General features: G+C 46.9%; 1 protein-coding gene and 2 pseudogenes across 5 annotated transcripts in view; all 3 read left to right on the top strand.

The window, feature by feature from the left end:
• dag1 (dystroglycan 1) overlaps nt 1-18,490 on the top strand; it is a 112,090-nt gene extending 93,600 nt beyond the window's left edge. For all 5 annotated transcript variants that reach the window (XM_070895855.1, XM_070895858.1, XM_070895856.1 and 2 more), the window contains one exon: nt 14,436-18,490. In XM_070895855.1, the coding sequence (XP_070751956.1) occupies nt 14,436-16,835 (2,400 nt within the window). In that variant the 3' untranslated portion in view covers nt 16,836-18,490. The remainder of the gene's footprint in view (nt 1-14,435) is intronic.
• Nucleotides 2,068-2,306, top strand: LOC139277778 (U2 spliceosomal RNA; annotated as a pseudogene).
• On the top strand, nt 2,451-2,629 carry LOC139277876 (U2 spliceosomal RNA; annotated as a pseudogene).
• Nucleotides 18,491-20,189: the final 1,699 nt, after the last annotated feature.

Raw genomic sequence — 20,189 nt, 5'->3', positions numbered from 1 at the left:
GGAGCACCTTCACACGGACTGCAGCGGTTCAAGAGGGCTCACCACCACCACCTCCTAGGGTAATTAGGCATGGACAATAAATGCCACCCTTTCCAATGCCTCCCATTTCCTAGAATTAATTTATTTTTAACGTAGATATCGCTTTCACTTGCTCCCGTCTGATAGTAGTAATCAGTACAGGCTTTTCATTTGTATAAGTCGATTATAGTTCTTCCAGCAGTGTTTGTTGTGGCCAAGCACGGTGCTGGATGGTGCAGTGGGTTAATACATTTTCCAGTTACCTCGGGGAGCACTGGTTTGAATGTGACCCAAGCTGAGGGGATAAACGTCTCCGGTCTCTGCTGGCTGTAAATTAGGGCAGTTGTCAATCCAGCTCCAATCTTTTTTCCAATCTGTTCTATTTTTCTCTTCGTTCTCCTGCTTGGCCCCTGCCTTCCCTTTCTTTCTCGCTGCCTGTCTTGTGACCGATATGGACAGTGCTGACCGATCATTGACCAATCTCTTGGGCGCACCTATTCCTTCCTCTCTACAATCCACTCCCGTTCAATAGATTTTTGTTTGGTAAGGCTACGGAGGGATATGGAGCCAATGCAGATAAATGTCACGGAGTACAGATTGACCATGATCTAACTGAATGGCTGAGCAGGCTCGAGGGACTGAATGGGCTCCTCCTGTTCCTGTGGTTTGCATAATAAGATAATGCATATAAAGAAATCTGGTGCAGCTCACACTTAGATCAGTGGTTTCCACGGTCAAATCCCACCCCTAAAGTGTCAGGGTTGCATTGAAACCAGCCAGTGGTAATGCTGAAGTGTTAGAAGTCACAGACTCTGTCCAGTATTTGAGCATGTGTTAATGCATTTGTTTGTTCTGTTTTAAAATGTTCTATTCCTTCTTTAACCTTTCCTCCCCAGTAAGCTGGTATCTCCATCTCAAACATGCTCACTGCACCACATGCTTGTGAGTACATAAAATCGTTCCCCTGTGTAGCACTACAAAGCATGCTGTTATACGCGTTCACACACTTGGGCCAAAGTACACAACAATTAACCTGTTTGTACAACAGGTTTTTGCGTTTTGAATCCAATATTTATGTTAGCACACAAGTGATGTATCAAAGACCAAGTGTCAATATTGCAACTTGGATGATATCAGATCACTTTATTCCCCAATCGCTAACTATTCATTGAAGTGCCCTGGCTCCATGGGAAATAGTGCTTAAGGGCTGAGAAAATAAATAAAGTAGGCAACAGCAAACAGAAGCTGTTTGACTCTTCTGACCACCTCCTTGCCACAGATTGTGCACAGTCTGTACTGTAATGCACTTCAGCCAACAGTTTCATCTGAGGGAGCTGGAGTAACCGTGGGTAACACTTCCATCAAGGTAAATCTCTGCAAAGTGTCCTGTGATCCCTGAGGTAATTAGTGAAACCCCTGGCCATCCAGCTAACATTGCAATTTACACTACCAAGTGTCGTCCCTTTCAACTTAACACCTCCCGTGGTTCAGAGGTGCCATCTTTCAAATGAGACGTTTACTCAGGTGGACGCAAGAGATCCTATGGTTCTATTTAAAAGATGATCTGGTCATTATCTCATTGCTACCGCGTTTGCTCATGACAACAGCGACTGCACTTTAAAAAGTACTTAATTGTCTGTGAAACACTGGGACATCCTGAGGTTGTGAAAGACGATATTTAAATGCAAGTTCTTCTTCAATCTCATTGCAGATTGGATCTGCATCCTGAAGTTAAGACATGAACAGCGTTTATGAAATGCCTGTTCCATAGCTAGTTACCCTTTTGAGAGAGGGGCCAAATTTATTTTAATTTCTTTTAGTTTCAGACTTGTTAATTTTCTCTCTCTACCTAGTTTACTGTATCTGTGCCTTTTTTTAAGCTTTCTTCTCTTTCTTCCCCGCCCCCCCGTCCAGTTTTCAACAGCACCTCCCAAACCCGTGACCTCTACCACCTAGAAGGACAAGGGCAGCATATACATGGGAACACCACCACCTCCACGTTCCCCTCCATGTTGCACACGATCTTGACTTGGAGCATATCACTGTTCCTTCGCTTCTCGGCCTTTTGGCTAAGATCATGCGCAACTGACCTGACAGGGGAGTAACCACCATAACCCCAAGGTGGTTCTCCCTGGATCAGGAAGGTATATGCTTGCTTTTTTGGAAATAGGAGGTGGGTGGGGTGGCTTGACCCATCCACCTCCACGGAGGTGTGTGGGGGGCCTGACCCATCCACCTCCATGGCACGAACCTGGTATTGCAGTACTTCCAGGAACGGTGCAGTGGCTCTAGGCCTTTTGGCTAAGAGCATTGGCGCAGAGTGATCCTTGATGTGTGCAAGGTGACCTCTGGCGTTTGTGATTTGACAAAGAATTGGAACGATTGGCTACGAATTTCAAAAAAAAAAAATATCACTGTTCCTTCATCGTCAAATCGCTTCTCGGCCTTTTGGCTAAGATCAAGTGTAGTATTTGTTCTTATCAGTTTAATATCCCCGATGGGGACATGATATTGAATTGATTTTTGGACAGGGAGCTGGATCAGGGGCATGCCCCGTCCACTCCATGCACCGACCTGGTATTGCAATATTTCCAGGAACGGTGCAACTTCGCCTCTCGGCCTCTCGGCCTTTTGGCCTAAGATCAAATATATTGGCGCAAAGTGATCTTTGGCGTTAGAGTTGATCTGGAAAGAAATTGGATAAAAAAAAATTTTTTTTTAAATAAAAAAAATATATCACTGTTCCTTCATCGTCAAAACCCTGAAACTTCCTACCTAACATCAATTTAAAATGACCCACCACCACCACCTTTAGGGTAACTAAGGATAAGCAATAAATTCCGGCCTTGCCAGCAACGGCCACATCCCAGCAATACATTTTTTTTTTAAAGATCATCTATCTGTTGTTCAGGCATCTAAGAGAAACAGTTGGTAAATCATTATTAAAACAAACTGGATGAGGATCCAATTAGAAGGACATTTGAATAGTGTACCCCTCTCCCTCAGCTTAGGGGGGTACGGGGGCTGCTGTGATCAGTCGAGGCCCTAATGCCACTCCAGATGAGATCGGAAGACTTGCAACAGACTGGTGCCTTGAACAACTCAGCCAGAGGTTCTGATCTTTCCTCATTCCAGTGAAAACAAGTTCTATTCTGGCAACTTGTCTTAACAATCTGGAGTTTTCTCTCGCCTCTGAATCAATCTTACTACATTGGCCTGAACTTGTGCCAATACATCAGTGCCCTTCAGAATTAAAGATGTCCAAACTGCACAGCATTCTAAATCTGGACATACCATGAGTTATGAAGGATCTAAAATAGCCTGATTTTTGATCTATTCAAATGCCCTTGAGATGTATTCCAACACTAGATTAGTCTGTTAATAACAGCTGTGCATCGGATTCAGTGGTCAATTATCACACCCAAATTTTCTTTTCTCCTGTAGCTGATGAAAAACTCCCAAATAGTATCCACTCATGTGTTGGAACCCATCTCCTCGACTCCCCTGATGGCCAAGTGGGTAAAGACACAGCCCAGAGTAGTACTGACCCATACAGGCCAGATGGCCCAATGCTCGACTGCAAGTCACTGCCAGGATAGCGACCGGTGTGCTACAATTAACCTCGGGGCCTAGGGGTCAGGGAAAGGAAAAAATAGCTGGGGTTCCAATTGCTGATTCGCCTTCTCCTTCTCCCTCTATTCCTCCCCCCTCCTTCTCCCTCTATTCATCCCCCCTCCTTCTCCCTCTTTTCCTCTCCCTCTTTCTCCCCATACTTCTCCTCCCTCATCTGCTAAACATCCTTCTTCTCCATTTCCTCCGTCTTATCCGCCTCCTAACGGGACATGACACAACCCATTTCTTCCACATCTAGCTTTACATTCAGCAGATCTCCCTAGGGGTTGTTTCCGTAACAAAATCCCTGTTTACATCAACCGGTCATTAGCTTGAGCCACAACTCCTTACCAGGAGGAGCAGCTAGATACGATGGCGGGCGGATGGGAACAACTCCACTCTCAACGGATGCAAGTACCCCATTTGATGACAACCCAGTACTCTTGTCTCCGCTTAGCAGGACTGTCTGGAGTGGGACTTAATCCCATAACCTTCTGACTGAGGTTGGGATTGCTGCCACTGAGCCAAAGCTCCCTCCCTACTGTTAATCACTGCTGCATGACCCTGCTGGAAGTTTGCATCCTGTCTTTTGAGTAAATGCACCAGCTGCCCTTATCCTTCTAGGTGGTGGAGGTTGGCGGTTCTTTGGAGGTGCTGTCGAAGAAGGCTTGGCGAGTTGCTTCAGTGCATTCTATAGGTGGAACACACTGCAGCCACGGTGTGCTGTTGGTGGAGGGAGTGGATGTTTAAGCCAATGGGTGGGGTGCCAATCAAGCGGACTGCTTTGTCCCGGGATGGTGTTGAGCTTGAGTGTTGTTGGAGCTGCACCCATCCAGAGTGTCGAACTTACTCCGATGGCTGTGGAAGACACATGATCAGCCTGAATGTGCCCTGGAAAATGGTGCCCAGCACAGCCATTTTAATGGCCATTCATACAGCTGCTGGCAGGAGCCTGGGAAAACAATAGTAACTTTGATTTATATTCCACCTTTAAAATAAAGTTTACATTTTAAAAGAAAACGGGTGAGCCTGGTGGGATTTAGGGGAGCAAAGGGATAATCTAAGAGACTGGTCTTAAGGAGGCCTTTGAAGAGAGAGAGAGACTAGTCTTCGAGATTTAGAGGGCGGGAACCAACGATTGAAGTTACAGGGTGCGAGGGGCAAGGGGTGGGGGATGAGTGGTGAACTGGGAATGGAGGGTGCATCTCCTGGACCAATCAAAGATTGCACGAATCGGTGCTGATGAACATTACGGTAAATAGTGCCCCACCCCTGACAGGCTGTGCATGGGATGGGTTTCCAAGTTCGCAATGCAGCCCTGCAATCTCTACGGTGTTTTAAAGCGAAGTTTTACTCTCCTTTACACCCCACCAAAAAAAAACCCCATAATTGTTAATTTTGCAGAAAGACTAGCTTAAAGAGAAGGTGTGGGGATGGGCCAGAAGTGCTGCTATCAGCAAGTTGTATGGTAACTGTTCAGCAGTATTCCTAGCAGACGTTAAATACTTTATTAGCTGCCTTTCTTGTATAGTCCTTGTGGAATTAATCCAGACCTAACTGCAATGAAAAGTGGGTCAGCCCTCCCTCATCCCCCCCCCTCATCCCCTTACGCACAAAGGGCCATTTGTAAAAGATGCAGATCTTGTTGCCAGGATCACATTTGGTTCCTGCGATCCGGCACGATTTTGCACCACTTGTGCCCTGACTAAAGGGAGCTGGCACTGTGTTTTTTTCTCCTGCTTGCAAGTACGTTGTTTTGGAGCAGCTCGCAGGGGTGCACTGGGTTAAAGCGAAAAGACCCTTTGCCTCCGATAACTCGGCTTCAAATCCAGCTCGGATTGCAGGGGAGAAAGTCCACCGGCTGCAAGGGGTGAAATGAGTTCGGGCTGCCTTGATCCAGCTCCTAGTAGGCACGGGCCCACAGCAAGGAGCTACCCCAGACATGTCACTCAATTGTCAATCTCACTCCGAGAGACCATTGAGTGGTTGTCACAGGAAATTAAATAACACCACGCTGAGGCAGGGGACAGAGTATAGAAAGTAGAGAAGCCTTTCTTTGCACCTACCCACTGTGTACCCGAGCTTGGGAGCACTTGGATGCTGACACTGGGGGCCTAAAATGGGGAAGTGTTCTACTTTCCAGCACAGCTATCCATCATTTTGATGAGCACAGCAGTTCACAGCAAGAAGTAAATGAGAAAGGCAGAGACTTGCATTTATATAGTGCCTTTCACAACCTCGGAAAACCCCAAAGCGCTTTACAGCCAATGAAGTCTCGTCACTGTTTTGTAGGAAACATGGCAGCTAATTTGCACGCAGCAAGCTCCCGCAAACAGCAATAAATAAATGACCAGATCATCTGTTTTCAGCAGTATTAGTTGAGGGATTAATATTGGCCAGGACACCTAGGAGAACTCCCCCGCTGATCTTTGACATAGTACTGTGGCTCTTTTACGTCCACCTGAGAGGTCAGGCAGGCCTCGGTTTAATGTCTCATCCGGAAGATGGTACCTCTAACAGTGCGTCGTTCCCTCAGTACTTTGGCTTGTCAGCCTAAAATGAGTGCTGGTATCTGATTAAATATCCTTGCTGTTATCAGAGGAAGTGACTCTCTTCCAACAGCCTGTTGCCCACTGGTCTCCCAGATGCTCCGGAGAGAACCTGCCAAGTCGCACCCCGTGTCTGTTGGAGGAGCACCATGAACCGATGGCACAGAGCCTGGGATTGCATGGGGACCGATTGCTCACTTAGAAACATAGAAAATAGGTACAGGAGTAGGCCATTCAGCCCTTCGAGCCTGCACCACCATTCAATAAGATCATGGCTGATCAGTCACCTCAGTACCCCTTTCCTGCTTTCTCTCCATACCCCTTGATCCCTTTAGCCATAAGGGCCATACCGAACTCCCTCTTGAATATATGTAACGAACTGGCCTCAACAACTTTCTGCGGTAGAGAATTCCACAGGTTCACAATTCTCTTGAGTGAAGAAGTTTTTCCTCATCCTGGTCCCAGATGGCTCACCCCCCCCCCCCCCATCCTTAGACTATGTCCCCTAGTTGTGGACCTCCCCAACACTGGGAACATTCCTCCCGCATCTAATCTGTCCAGCCCCGTCTGAATTTTATATGTTTCTCTGAGATCCTCTCTCATTCTTCTAAACTCCAGTCGATCCAATCTCTCCTCATATGTCAGTCCCCACTTCAGAGATGGTGGGGGGAGGATGGGTGAGGCAGCACACACTAGTATTTGGAGGTTTGTAAAAGTGAGGGAGATTCTAGCCATAGTAGATAATCTACCACTGCAGTCTCATTGTCCCATCGGAGTACTTCAGGGCGTCCTCAACTTTTGAAGTTGGCATTCTTTAAGATTTCCCATATTCTTTGAATTAGATCATTTTGCAGCTATTGAAAAGTGACTCTCACTCGTTCACTTTTTCTCCCACTTTTACTCTCATTCTTTTTCTCTCACGCTGCTTGCTCTTTCTCCTTCTTGCGCTCTCTCGCGCTCTCTCACACACACACCTTTATCCATCTCTGGATGAAAGCTACAAGTAAAGACTCTCAAAGACATCTGAAAGATCCATTTTGTAAAAGAAGGCGATATGTGATCGCTGAGGTTCTGGGAGTCAGGGTTACCCCAGTTAAATAGACTCGGTTCCCTCTCGAATCTGGGCCTCCAGGGGGAGCTGGTGGGGAACACCTGACCAGGGGCTGAGTGTGATTTAAGCTGCCCTACTCCTCGAACTGCCTGGTAGATCGGCTCAGGATCCAGTGAGTGTAAGAACTTTTACAGAGCTCTTGGCTGTTAGCTGATCCAAAGCGGAGAGGGTGTGAGGGTGCTGCAGTCGGCGCCGGGAGGGAAAGATTGGGCGAGGTTCCTGCCCCTCACCGCAATCCAGCAGACAGCCACTGGGCATTTATGGAACCGTATCCCCAGCACAGAGCCAGTGTTTTCAGGCTAGAGACAGGGAAGAAAATTAAATATAATGTGGGTTTTGGTTAAGGCAGGGGTGTTCATCCTGAAATCCTGGCAAGCTGCCCCTCCAATCCCAGGAAATTGGGTGTACTTGTGTTTCATATTGGTTTGCCCTGTTTGAGTGTTGTGGCCGGGAGGTTTGGAAAGGGCCGCTTTTAGTGTTGCTGCCTCTTGAGCAGATAAATCCCAAATCAGACCTTCCCAAGAGCTGTTCATGACAGCAACGTGAGCTCTCTAAATTGATGGGTTTAAAGTTTATAGTGGAGGCCATTCAGTTCCTCGAGCCTGTCCCGCCATTCAATTCGATCATGGCTGATCTGTACTTCAATGCCATTTCCCCCACCTTAATACACTAACCTAACAAAAATCTGTTAATCTCAGTTTAGAGATTGACCCAGCACCCACAGCATTTTAGGGGAGGCTCCATGATATGCACCTATGCAGCCCATCAGATGACGCTAAACTGGGTGGCGGTGTGAGCTGTGAGGAGGATGCTAAGAGGCTGCAGGGTGACTTGGACAGGTTAGGCGAATGGGCAAATACATGGCAGATGCAGTATAATGTGGATAAATGTAAGGTTATCCACTTTGGGGGCAAAAACACGAAGGCAGAATATTATCTGAATGGTGGCAGATTAGGAAAAGGGGAGGTGCTGCGAGACCTGGGTGTCATGGTACATCAGTCATTGAAAGTTGGCATGCAGGTACAGCAGGCGGTGAAGAAGGCAAATGGTATGATGGCCTTCATAGCTGGGGGATTTGAGTATAGGAGCAGGAAAGACTTACTGCAGTTGTACAGGGCCTTAGTGAGGCCTCACCTGGAATATTGTGTTCAGTTTTGGTTTCCTAATCTGAGGAAGGACGTTCTTGCTATTGAGAGAGTGCAGCGAAGGTTCACCAGACTGATTCCAGGGATGGCTGGACTGACATATGAGAAGAGACTGGATCAACTGGGCCTTTATACACTGGAGTTTAGAAGGATGAGAGGGGATCTTATAGAAACATATAAGATTCTGACAGGACTGGACAGGTTAGATGCAGGAAGAATGTTCCTGATGTTGGGGAAGTCCAGAACCAGGGGACACAGTCTAAGGATAAGGGGCAGGCCATTTAGGACTGAGATGAGGAGAAACTTCTTCACGCAGAGAGTTGTTAGCCTGTGGAATTCCCTGCCGCAGAGAGTTGTTGATGCCAGTTCATTGGATATATTCAAGAGGGAGTTAGATATGGCCCTTACGGTTAAGGGGATCAAGGGGTACGGAGAGAAAGCAGGAAAGGGTTACTGAGGTGAATGATCAGCCATGATCTTATTAAATGGTGGTGCAGGCTCGAAGGGCCGAATGGCCTACTCCTGCACCTATTTTCTATGTTTCTATCAACGCAGAAAGCGGGGACATCCCTGAGTTAATGCGCAATTACATCCTCACTTGAAGGTTACATTTGTGGCGCTGTTCCAAGATGATCAAAGTTTCAGGCGTCGTGGATCACTGGGAAAGATGCTGTCTGTCTGCATTTCAGAATGTATTGGTTCAGTGTTTGATAACAGAGAGCCCAGTGGAGTGAATCGGAACGCCTCACTGCCGCTTCCTGCCAATAGATGGAGCTGTGCAGCCGGCAGCTCGCTGAGGGCCCCAAGTGGCTGCGACAAGTACTGCACAGTTTCAACAGCAGCCTGGGCCTTGTTGGAAAAGGCTGTGAGGGTCGGATTGGTTGGGCATTATCCTACCTGTTGTTTGGCACATTTAAAGAAAGAAAAGAAATAAATTGCTCCCAAAGGTTCTGTCTTTCCTCCACCCACACAGACTGTTAGCTGTGGGGAAGTTACCAGTTTTAGTTTGTGGCCCCATACTGTTTTACTGCAAGTCACTTGAAATTGGCCTAAATTGCACTGACTCATGCTGGGGTACAGTTCCAAAGAGACTACTTACCCTTCGAATGCCCCAGAAAATCAACCTCTCGGTTCTCCGCCTCCCTTTGATCCCGATAAGGCCTCAGTGATCTTCAACATGATGTTCCCCCTGTACACCCTCCACCCATCCCAACACCTGCCCACCTCTTCCCTGCTCCTCCATTTGCAGCCACCCCTTCATCTACACTTGTCCCTCTGGAACTACCCTCACACCTAACCTTTGCCACCTCCCTGCCTTTTAAAAAGAAAACTCGAGACACCCCCTTCATCTGTGCTTTTGCCCACTTGTTTCTCCCCTCTTCAACTGTCGTGTTCATTGTCCATACACTGACCGCCCTCTTTGTACATAATGAGACACTGCTACAAACAGCTAATAATAGCTTCCCCAGTGGCCATTCCTGAGGCCAGCTAGACTGTCTCAGCACCACAGCTGAACCCAAGCATCTTCCCAAAGTCCACACACGTGCACTCCCAGCAGGGATGGTTTGATAACCATCAAGGAGTGGGTGTTAAATATAACCCATGCAAGATGGGTCCTTCAGATATAGTGGAAGCACTAGTGGCACCATCCTATTCAGATCAATCACTTAAAATGTCACCTGTGTAGAAGCTAATTTCAGGGTTGTCTTTGTGTATATGTAACGTCTAGGAACAGAGTCCAGAAGCACAGAGTAATATGATCAGCCAAAGACACTTGCTATCTATCCAGTTTTCTGTAGTACATCCAGTATCCTAGAGGATATTGAAGTATATATGGCTGAGGTGTTTCGATCTTTCTGTCCCTTCCTATCCTAGATATTTAAGCTTCTGTATTTTAACTTACTCCCATAGCTGTTAGCTCCTCGCTGCCTTGGTGAGTACTGTAACTTCACCAGTCCTGGCCTCTCAAGATTTGGTAGCATGCTGATGATCAACAGAAATCCTTTCTCTTGGCCAATATTTATCCCTCAATCAACATAACAAAAACAGATTATCTGGTCATTATCTCATTGCTGTTTGTGGGAGCTTGCTGTGCGCAAGTTGGCTGCCGTTCTTCCCGCATTACAACAGTGACTACACTCCAAAAAAGTACTTCATTGGTTGTAAAGCAAGTCTTTCTTTCTTTTCTCTAAGTTTTCTTTGATTTTTGTCCTGTAGATCTTTTCTCAGTCCTTCAAAAGCATTAGATTTTCAGACTTTAGCAAATTTATTGAACAGTAGATAAATAAAATAAATTACAGTACCCTGTACTATAATAAAAAAAAGAACTTACATTTTATATAGTGCTTTTCATGACCTCTGGGCATCCCAAAAGCACTTTACAGCCAATTTGCACACAGCACGGACCGACAGACAGCAACGTGAAAAGGACCAGATAATCTGTTTTTTAGTGATGTTGATTGAGGGATAATATATTGGCCAGGGCACTAGGGTGAACTCTCCTGTTCTTCGAAATAGTGCCATGGGATCTTGTACGTCCACTTACTCATCCGAAAGACACCACCTTCAACATTGCAGCACTCCCTCAGTATCAGCCTGGATTATGTGCTCAAGTCTCTGCAGTGGGACTTGAACTTACAACCCCTGACTTAGAGGTGAGAGTGCTGCCCACTGAGCCACAGCTGACACACAATAACGTATGATATATTTACAGTAGATGATATGCCAAAAGGGAAATTATGGTTACAATCGCAATGTAAACTTTTATATCCTGAGCTGAAGGGGTTGTCTTGTGAAGAAAGGTTGGGCCTATACTCATTGGAGTGTAGAAGAATGAGATGTGATCTTATTGAAACATAAGATTCTGAGGGGGCTTGACAGGGTAGATGCAGAGAGGATGTTTCCCCTCATGGGGGAATCTACAACTAAGGGGGCATAGTTTCAGAATAAGAGGGCGCCCATTTAAAACTGAGATGAGGAGGAATTTCTTCTCTGAGGGTTGTAAATCTTTGGAATTCTCTATCCCAGAAAGCTGTGGAGGCTGGGTCATTGAATATATTTAAGGTGGAGATAGACAGATTTTTGAATGATAAGGGAGTCAAGAGTTATGGGGAGCGGGCAGGGAAGTGGAGTTGAGGCCAAGATCAGATCAGCCATGATCTTATTGAATGGAGGGGCAGGCTCGAGGGGCCGAATGGCCTACTCCTGCTCCTATTTCTTATGTTCTTATGTATACCGTTATTCTTTTCTTATAGTCTGACTAACTGTAGGAGCCAACAGGCCAGGCCTAGTTCTTTGGAATTCCAAACCAACTCAGTAATTTCACCCTGTAATTACTCCCTCCCCAACAGTTATGGATTTGCTAAACTCGCATGCAACTGCAAATTACATAACCAGGCAAACAACACTTATGTTTTTTTATTTGAATGTAGCTTGGCACCTCCCTCGAGCCTGCATTCTCTTGAGACAACACAAGGCGAACAGATCTTTGGCCACTTGTGTTGAATTAGGCTGGGTAGTGGGGCGTGACTTTGAATGCAGCTGGTTTTTAAACACTTTTACATATTGCGACTGAATTAAAGGTGCTGCCACTAGACAAAGACTAGACACAAACGCTTCATTCTTGTCAGTAATTAAGCGAAAAGGACAGAAGAGTGATAGTTCTCCTTGAGCCAGATGCTTTATATCCTAGGACTTTGAAGGAGATGGGGGAGGAGATTTACAGGGCAGCGGTTATTGTAATTAATCAATAGGCGCGACTGATCTCCCAAAGGAAGCAAGACGATACGTCTATATTTTAGAGGCCGACATGCTTGACCCTGGCAGCTACAGACCCATTAGTCTAACGTCTATAATGAACAAAGTCATTGACTCTCTTCTAAGCAGTAGAACCCATACAACAATAACTTAATTTAAAAATATTACAGCGTTTGTAAGGGGACGATTCTGCCTGACAAACCATGTTGATTTCTTTGAGCAGTTTACAGATAAAGTATAACGTGAATCTCCCACTGGTATCGTTTATTTAAGCTTTCAGAAAGGTTTTGGCAAAGTTCTGCATGAAAGACTTCTAATTCATCAACTAGGAACCAGAACATGGAACCGGATAACACTGCTCAAACCCTGCCTTTTCTTTTACAGATGCTGACTGGCATGCTTTATATTTCTAGAAAATAGTCAGTCAGAAAGTGTAAAGAGAAATGGCCGGTTTTGAGTCCCCTACAGATTCTGTTTCTGTTTCTAGTTTCCAGCATTTGCGTTTTTGTTAGTGTAGCTTAGGATATGTGCTGAAGTCTGTCCAAAGACTTGAGCACATAACCGAGGATGAAACTCCAGTGCAGTCTTCCGGATGGGACCAGGATTCCATGGCAGTATTTTGAAAGGGGAGTTCTCGCCGCTGTCCTGGGCAATACTTTTTTTTTCTCACTCTCTTTTGCCTCTTTTTTTTAGTTCTATCACTCACACTCACACTACCTATATCTATCTCTGGATGAAAGCTGCGAACAAGGGCTCCAAAAGATATCTAAAAGTTCAATTTTGTAAATTAAGGCAATATGTGATAGGTGAATAGCTACGATAGTTATATTATCCAAGTATCTTTAAACTACAGGGCAGGAAGAAAAGAAACCATTGCATGTGAGGTGCGCTGTCCAACTGGGATGGAGGGAAATGTTGAACTGTGTCCTGCAGGGATCGATACTGGGTTTGTCATCTACATTACAGATCTGTATATTCAAACTACATGCAAGATTCTCAAATATGCTTACAACATTAAAATGTGGAGAGCAGTTTGCAGAAGGATCTTGATTTGCCGATGGAATTGGACAAACTAATGCCAAATGAAATTTAATGAATTTAAAGCATGTACATTGGTTAAAAAAAATGTGAATCATAATTTTACAATAAATAGAACTGGCAGAGGGAGAGTGATGATAGGCAGTGGTCACTTTCAATGTCAAGGCAATGTAACAAAGCAAGTAAAGCAGCGGCAATGTTGAATGTGGTGAAGACAAAACATTAGGGATGTTCACAGACTGCTGGTTGCTACAGTGGGAGAGTTTGAGTACTGGAGGGATGGGCTTTTGGAAAGTTGGGGTACTGGAAGGATGGGCTTTGGGAGAGTTGGGATACTGGAGGGATGGGTTTTGGGAGAGTTGGGGTACTGGAAGGATGGGCTTTGGGAGAGTGATGGTACTGGAGGGTTGGGTTTTGGGAGAGTTGGGGTATTGGAGGGTTTGGGTTTTGGGAGAGTTGGGGTACTGGAGGGATGGGTTTTGGGAGAGTTGGGGTACTGGAAGGATGGGCTTTGGGAGAGTGATGGTACTGGAGGGTTGGGTTTTGGGAGAGTTGGAGTACTGGAGGGATGGGCTTTGGGAGAGTTGGGGTACTGGAGGGATGGGCTTTGGGAGAGTTGGGGTACTGGAGGGATGGGCTTTGGGAGAGTTGGGGTACTGGAGGGATGGGCTTTGGGAGAGTTGGGGTACTGGAGGGATGGGCTTTGGGAGAGTTGGGGTACTGGAGGGATGGGTTTTGGGAGAGTTGGGGTACTGGAGGGATGGGCTTTGGGGGAATGATGGTATGGAAGGATGTGCTAAGGTACGAAAGGGAAGAGCTTCAATGGGGTAGAATTGTCTTTTCTTGCCGTTACATTCTGTGAACCAAAATGAGCTCGGGCCAATGTGTTCTACAAATACAGAAGCTCTGAACATGTGTTGCATCATTTGTAAAGCTGGTGTCTGGAATTAATAGCATCTGTTGCCTGTTGAACAAATGTGGCAGGGCTGTTCTGTGATGCCTTAGATAATGCTCTGAGCCATGCATTACTAAATGGTACATTCTGCCAAATTGAGAGAGTGGAAAAAGTGAATCCGGCCTGCTGATTCCGTTTGTATGGAACCCTGAGAAAATAATTGAATGGGCTTTTATCCCTGAGTGGTGATATTAAATATGAAAGTGCTGAGCCGCAGGCAGTAAATCAATATCTCTCTATTCTTTTCCTAGATTACGGAGTCTGGGAAGGAGACACTGCCCTCATGGCTGCATTGGGATCACATCAGTCACTCCCTGCAGGGGCTCCCGCTGGACACAGACCGAGGAGTTCACTATATCTCGGCCACTGCCCTGGAGCTGGCTGCCAATGGAAGCCTGGTGCCTTTTGCTGAAGATGTCTTCTCCATTGAGGTTCTGCCGGACGACCCGCTGGACAGCGCGCCCCTCGCTCTGTCGTCCCAGTTGATCAGTGAGGTCACGCCGCTGGTCTGTGCACAGGAGGAGCCCCTTACCATTTTGACTGTGATCCTGGACGCGGACCTGACCAAGATGACGGCCAAGCAACGTGTGGGGCTGTTGGACCGAATGCGCAAGTTTGCTGAGGTGGGACTCCATCAAATGAAGCTGGTTCCCGTTGTCAACAACCGGCTGTTCGACATGTCCGCCTTCATGGCCGGGCCCGGGAATGCCAAGAAGGTCGTGGAGAACGGGGCTCTGCTGTCCTGGAAAATTGGTTGCTTCTTAAACCAGAACAATGTCCCTAACATCAGCAGCGTCGAGATCTCCGCCAAGGAGGGGACCATGTCTGCTCAGCTTGGCTATCCCGTAGTAGGGTGGCACATTGCCAACAAGAAACTGCACGCGACTAAGAGAGTGCGAAGGCAGATAAATCCCACTCCAACGGCTGTCATTGTAGCGCTGCCACCAAGCACCGCCATCAAAGAGCCCCCTACTCGTATAGTCCCAACGCCCACCTCTCCGGTTATTGCTCCCACCACGGACAGAGTGGCGCCACCAATTAGGAAACCGTTGATCAGCCGACCCATTAAAACTGTCCGACCAAAAGATACAATTACCCACACTCCCACTCTGGGGCCTGTGCAGCCAACCAGGGTGTTGGAGAAATCAAGTACAACCGTCCCTGGTCAGATTGAACCTACCGTGACCAGGCCCGGTTACGTCGAGCCCACTGCTGTGCCATCTCCACGTACGACCAAGAAGCCCCGGGTAACCACCTTGAAGCCACAGGTTACAACTCCGCCCACCATTACCACCAGTACCAGGAAGCCTAAGGGGCGCCCTAAGGTGCCGTGGGTCACCGCCAAGCCATCCACCACCAAGCTGCAAACCACCTCTCCCCCCGCCAGGCGCACGACCAGCCCCGTCCACGCCACCAAGTCTCCGCGGCAGCCAATGGCCGATAAGCATCGGCCTCAACTCACCAACCCCATCGACCGCGTGGACTCGTGGGTGGGCACCTACTTCGAGGTGAAGATCCCGTCCGACACGTTCTTTGATGTCGTGGACGGCACCACCGACAAGCTGCAGCTGACCCTCAAGCTCAAGGAGGAGCATCCACTGGCCGAGAACTCGTGGGTCAAGTTCAACGGCACCAGCCAGCTGCTGTATGGCCTGCCGGACACCGGCCACGAAGGCAAGCATGAGTACTTCATGCATGCCGCCAACAAGGACGGCCTGACCGCGGTGGACGCCTTCGAGGTCCACGTGCACAGCCGGCCTCACGGCGGCAAGTCGAGCGCCAAATTCGCCGCTCGGTTTCACGGGGATCACCAGAAGGTGGCCAACGATGTCAACAAGAAAATCCAACTGATCAAGAAGCTGGCCAACGTCTTCAGTGATCGCAACAGCAGCACCGTGACCCTGCACAGCATCTCGAAGGGCTCCATTGTGGTTGAATGGACCAACAACACTCTGCCACTCGACCCCTGCCCGGAGGAGCAGATTCGGTCCTTGAGTAGACGCATTGCGAATGACCAAGGCAACCCTACTGCGTTGTTCGAGGCCATCATGGAGCCAGAGTTCTCCCCCATCAATGTGTCCGTTACCGGAACAGGGGGCTGCAAGAACATCCAGTTTGTGCCGGCGGTTCAGCTGAGAGAGCCGCCCGCCGAGCCCACCGTGGCGACGGGCGCGGGCAGGGGACCGTCCAGGACCAGCAACGATGACGTGTACCTGCACACGGTCATTCCAGCAGTGGTGGTGGCCGCCATCCTCCTCATTGCCGGCATCATCGCCATGATCTGTTACCGCAAGAAGCGGAAAGGCAAGCTCACCATCGAGGACCAAGCCACCTTCATCAAGAAGGGCGTTCCCATCATTTTCGCAGACGAACTCGACGACTCCAAGCCCCCACCTTCATCGAGCGCCCCGCTCATCCTCCAGGAAGAGAAGCCCCCCCTCCCTCCCCCCGAGTATCCCAGTCAGTCCGGCCACGAGGCTATTCCCCTGGGCCAGGATCTGATTGGCGAATACACGCCTCTGAGGGAAGAAGATCCCAACGCACCCCCCTACCAGCCTCCGCCGCCCTTCACAGCGCCAATGGAAGGGAAAGGCTGTCGTCCAAAGAACATGACCCCATACAGATCCCCACCACCCTACGTCCCACCCTAATACACAGAGGAGACTGGAACCCCCCCCATGCCCCCTCCCCACCCTCCCTCCCCCTCCCCCCCTCCCCCCCCCAGCCACCTTTCCACACTAGTGCTGTCTGTAGGGGAATGGAAGCCTGCCACCATTTTAAAATTTTGGAGCACTGGGTTTGTTGGTTTGGAAGCCACGTATTGCTGAAGTTCCACTGCAGCCCTTAACGCTGTTGTTCACCTCCCCCGATTGGCGGGAGGGTCTCCACCAATCAGCATCGTTTCCTCGATCTCTTCTGTACATTGTTACCGCAGGCTTCAGAACATTTGTTTTAAAATGCTAAAGAGACCACGGGCAGCACTGGGGGATGTTTGATACGGTTTGCCTTTAACACTAATTGTACTGTTTTCTATTCACACGTGTCTAGCAACGGAAGTATAACAAAACGGTAGCCTAATGTAAATGTCAAGAGACTGTACTGAAATCAGTTTGTTTTACATTTAATCCACTGTACCTAAACTTATACTTCTAGTTTTGGCCATGTTAATTGTTTTAAGGTAGGACTTTACTCTGCTCTCTGGCTCTCGGGACACCTCGTCAACTTTCGATTTTGCTTGTTTTCCACTTCTTGCTGTCTGGCCTCCTGTCACTGGTTCTCCAACTGTGTTTCCTTTAACATCACCGGGGCTTGCGTGCCCCTTTGGCACCGGCGCTCTTGCAAAGCCGCGCGGCGCGCCATCACCCTGCGTGAAGGCGCTGCCCATTCTCTCGTTGCACGCTCTTTTCACGCTGAAGTTTGGCGCACCATTCACCAGTTCTCCTCCGCCTCGCACGCTTTCTTTATCTCTCTGGGTTCTCTCTCTCTCCCCTCATTCGCGCCCCATTTCTTGCTCCTTTGCGACCTCTCCCTCTCCAATCTGTGCAGTTAGTATAAAGTTGCTCATTTGTCAGATCCAGCTACTCCCATCTCAGCTCCTTGGCTGCAGGCGTACAGGGGTCTTATGGTAGATTATATTCTAGTCAGCCAGAAATGATTAAAATAAAAAAATTCAATCTAATTTTTTTACTAAATTTTTGATACAGCCTCAATCCTTTTATTAAAAGCATACTGCAATTTGTAAACGCTTGGCTTCTTAGGAATTGTTAAAATGAAATTGGTTTTGATTTTTTTCCTCTCTTTCTCTCTCTGTCTCTATCTCTCCTCCCTCTCATAGATCACCTTATAAATTTTAATTTAGAGGGGTTTTTAAAAAAAAGTTTTCCTGCTTTTATTTTTAAAAATGATTATTCTCACAGGATATCATGTAGGTGTGATGCCTGCCATACTTTACTGGACTGAACCACAAAGAGATGGTATTTGGAACTTGGACTCGCAAAAATCATTGCAATAATCGCGTGCTGCGCTAGCTTGGGTGGTCAGACTCTAGGGCTGGCTTAATGCTCGCGCGCGCCATGGGATCTTGAAGCCATAATAGAACACGGCACACATGCCCCGCGTGTGCGCTTGGATCTGCAGTGGCCAGGAGAGAACTGATTCATCCATCACCACGGTGATTGGCGGGCAAATCAAAACAGAATAATGCATTGTTAGCGATTTTACTTTTTACAGTTATTAGTAAACATTTTATTTATGCCACTAGGCACTGTATGTTGGAAGTCTTGTATTAAAATGTGTTTTCACCAAACTGATTTTCTTTCTGTTCCTTGTAAGATGTTTAATATATATATATATGGGATTGAGTGGTAGTGATCTCAGCACTGGTCTTTTACCCCAAAGGCATGCAATTGAATCTAGCCCAGACTGATGGAATGAAACTCTCCTCTACATTAAACCACAGTGCCTATTGACACCACTGTGTCAGCCAATGGGGAGCACTGTGTTAGTGAATGATTGGAGGCAGGACAGGACTTACAGCAGTCTATTTAAACAGACTCTATGAACTACAGCAAACCGAACACGTGAACGATACTACAGCAAAGTCTCCCGATTCTATTTTTTAAAAAGCCGGGCTATTTCACCAGCAAAATGCCATGAGTGGAGGATAGTAACATCATTCAAATTATGTGCATTAAATCAATCCCAGTCACCTACAGCAGTGCGGTCTCCAGACATTATTAACGGGGGAATTACCCAATCGTCTCCATTCTGTGCCGTGGTGTCACTCTGTGCAGTCATGTAAAGCTATAAGGGTCCGGAGGTGAAATAGGTTGGGCAGTCTCGACCTGGCTCGAAGTGGGAGAGAGTCACAGCACCACACTGCCCATAGTTCGATGTGCTCAGTCATTTGAAAGTTTTCCATCTGCGGAACGGCTGTCCCACTTCAAATTTCTTGCCCCTCAAAAATTTCAGTCAGACTAAACATATCGATGGGCGTACAGCATATTGATTTGGAGAAAAGTAGCCATTTTGCTGTCATTACCTGTGAGTTTATTATGTATATCCCTTAGTGTCCCTATCCCTTTCCTGTTTTTTCTTTTGTATTTGTGCCTGTAGAATATTCTATTTCATTTTATACTCCTTGATAATTTGATTTTCTAGTTTCTCTTTGCCTTCCTAATTTTTTTGGACTAATTTCCTAACCTTTTTGTATTCCGTTTTATCATCCTTTCCTTTGTCTATGTACTTAATTAGTGCATGCCTTTTTCTTTAGTTTCAATGTTGCCCTTATTTCTTTCTTCATCTGTGGCATGTAGTTACTGGCTAGTTTGTTCTTGCTTTTTAGTGGGATACATTTCTCCTAGACTTTATTGATCACCATTTTAAACGTTTCACACTGTTGCTCTATTTCATTGTCAGTAAATTTTTCCTGTTTATTTTCCTTAGTTTCATCCTCACCCCCTTAAAATCTACTTGTTCCCCCAATTTATTACTTTGGTCTTTGTCTTATGTACTTCTCGATCTTTATCTTAAACCTTATTATGTTGTGATAGCTATTGCCTAATTGTTCCCTGACACTTGCTTCTCATCGTTATGATTCGTTTTCCATTACTAGATCAGCAGCCCTCTCTCTTTGGCTTTTTGCATACTGAATGAGAAGGGGTCCTGCACACATTGTAAACTCCATCGTGCTCTCACTACCTCTTGCCAATTTATTTGGGGATATGTCCTTCCTGAGATGAGATGCCCAGAACTGAATGCAGATGGGGTATAATCAGAGCTCTATACGGCTGTAACATAACTTCCGCCTCCTTTGTATTCCAATCCTCTCGCGATAAAGGCCAACATTCTATTAGCCTTTTTAATTATTTTTTTGTACCTGTCCACTATATTTTAGTGATTTCTGTACTTTACACCCCTAAATCTCTCTGCTCCGCCACTGTTTCTAGCTTCTCACCATTTAAAAAATATTCTGATCTATCTTTCTTGGGTCCAAAGTGGACAAC

This window comes from Pristiophorus japonicus, chromosome 12 (assembly GCF_044704955.1).
Source record: "Pristiophorus japonicus isolate sPriJap1 chromosome 12, sPriJap1.hap1, whole genome shotgun sequence".
Classification (NCBI taxonomy): domain Eukaryota; kingdom Metazoa; phylum Chordata; class Chondrichthyes; family Pristiophoridae; genus Pristiophorus; species Pristiophorus japonicus.
Note: the sequence above shows the minus strand (reverse complement) of the source record. Positions and strands in the feature narration are given on the sequence as shown.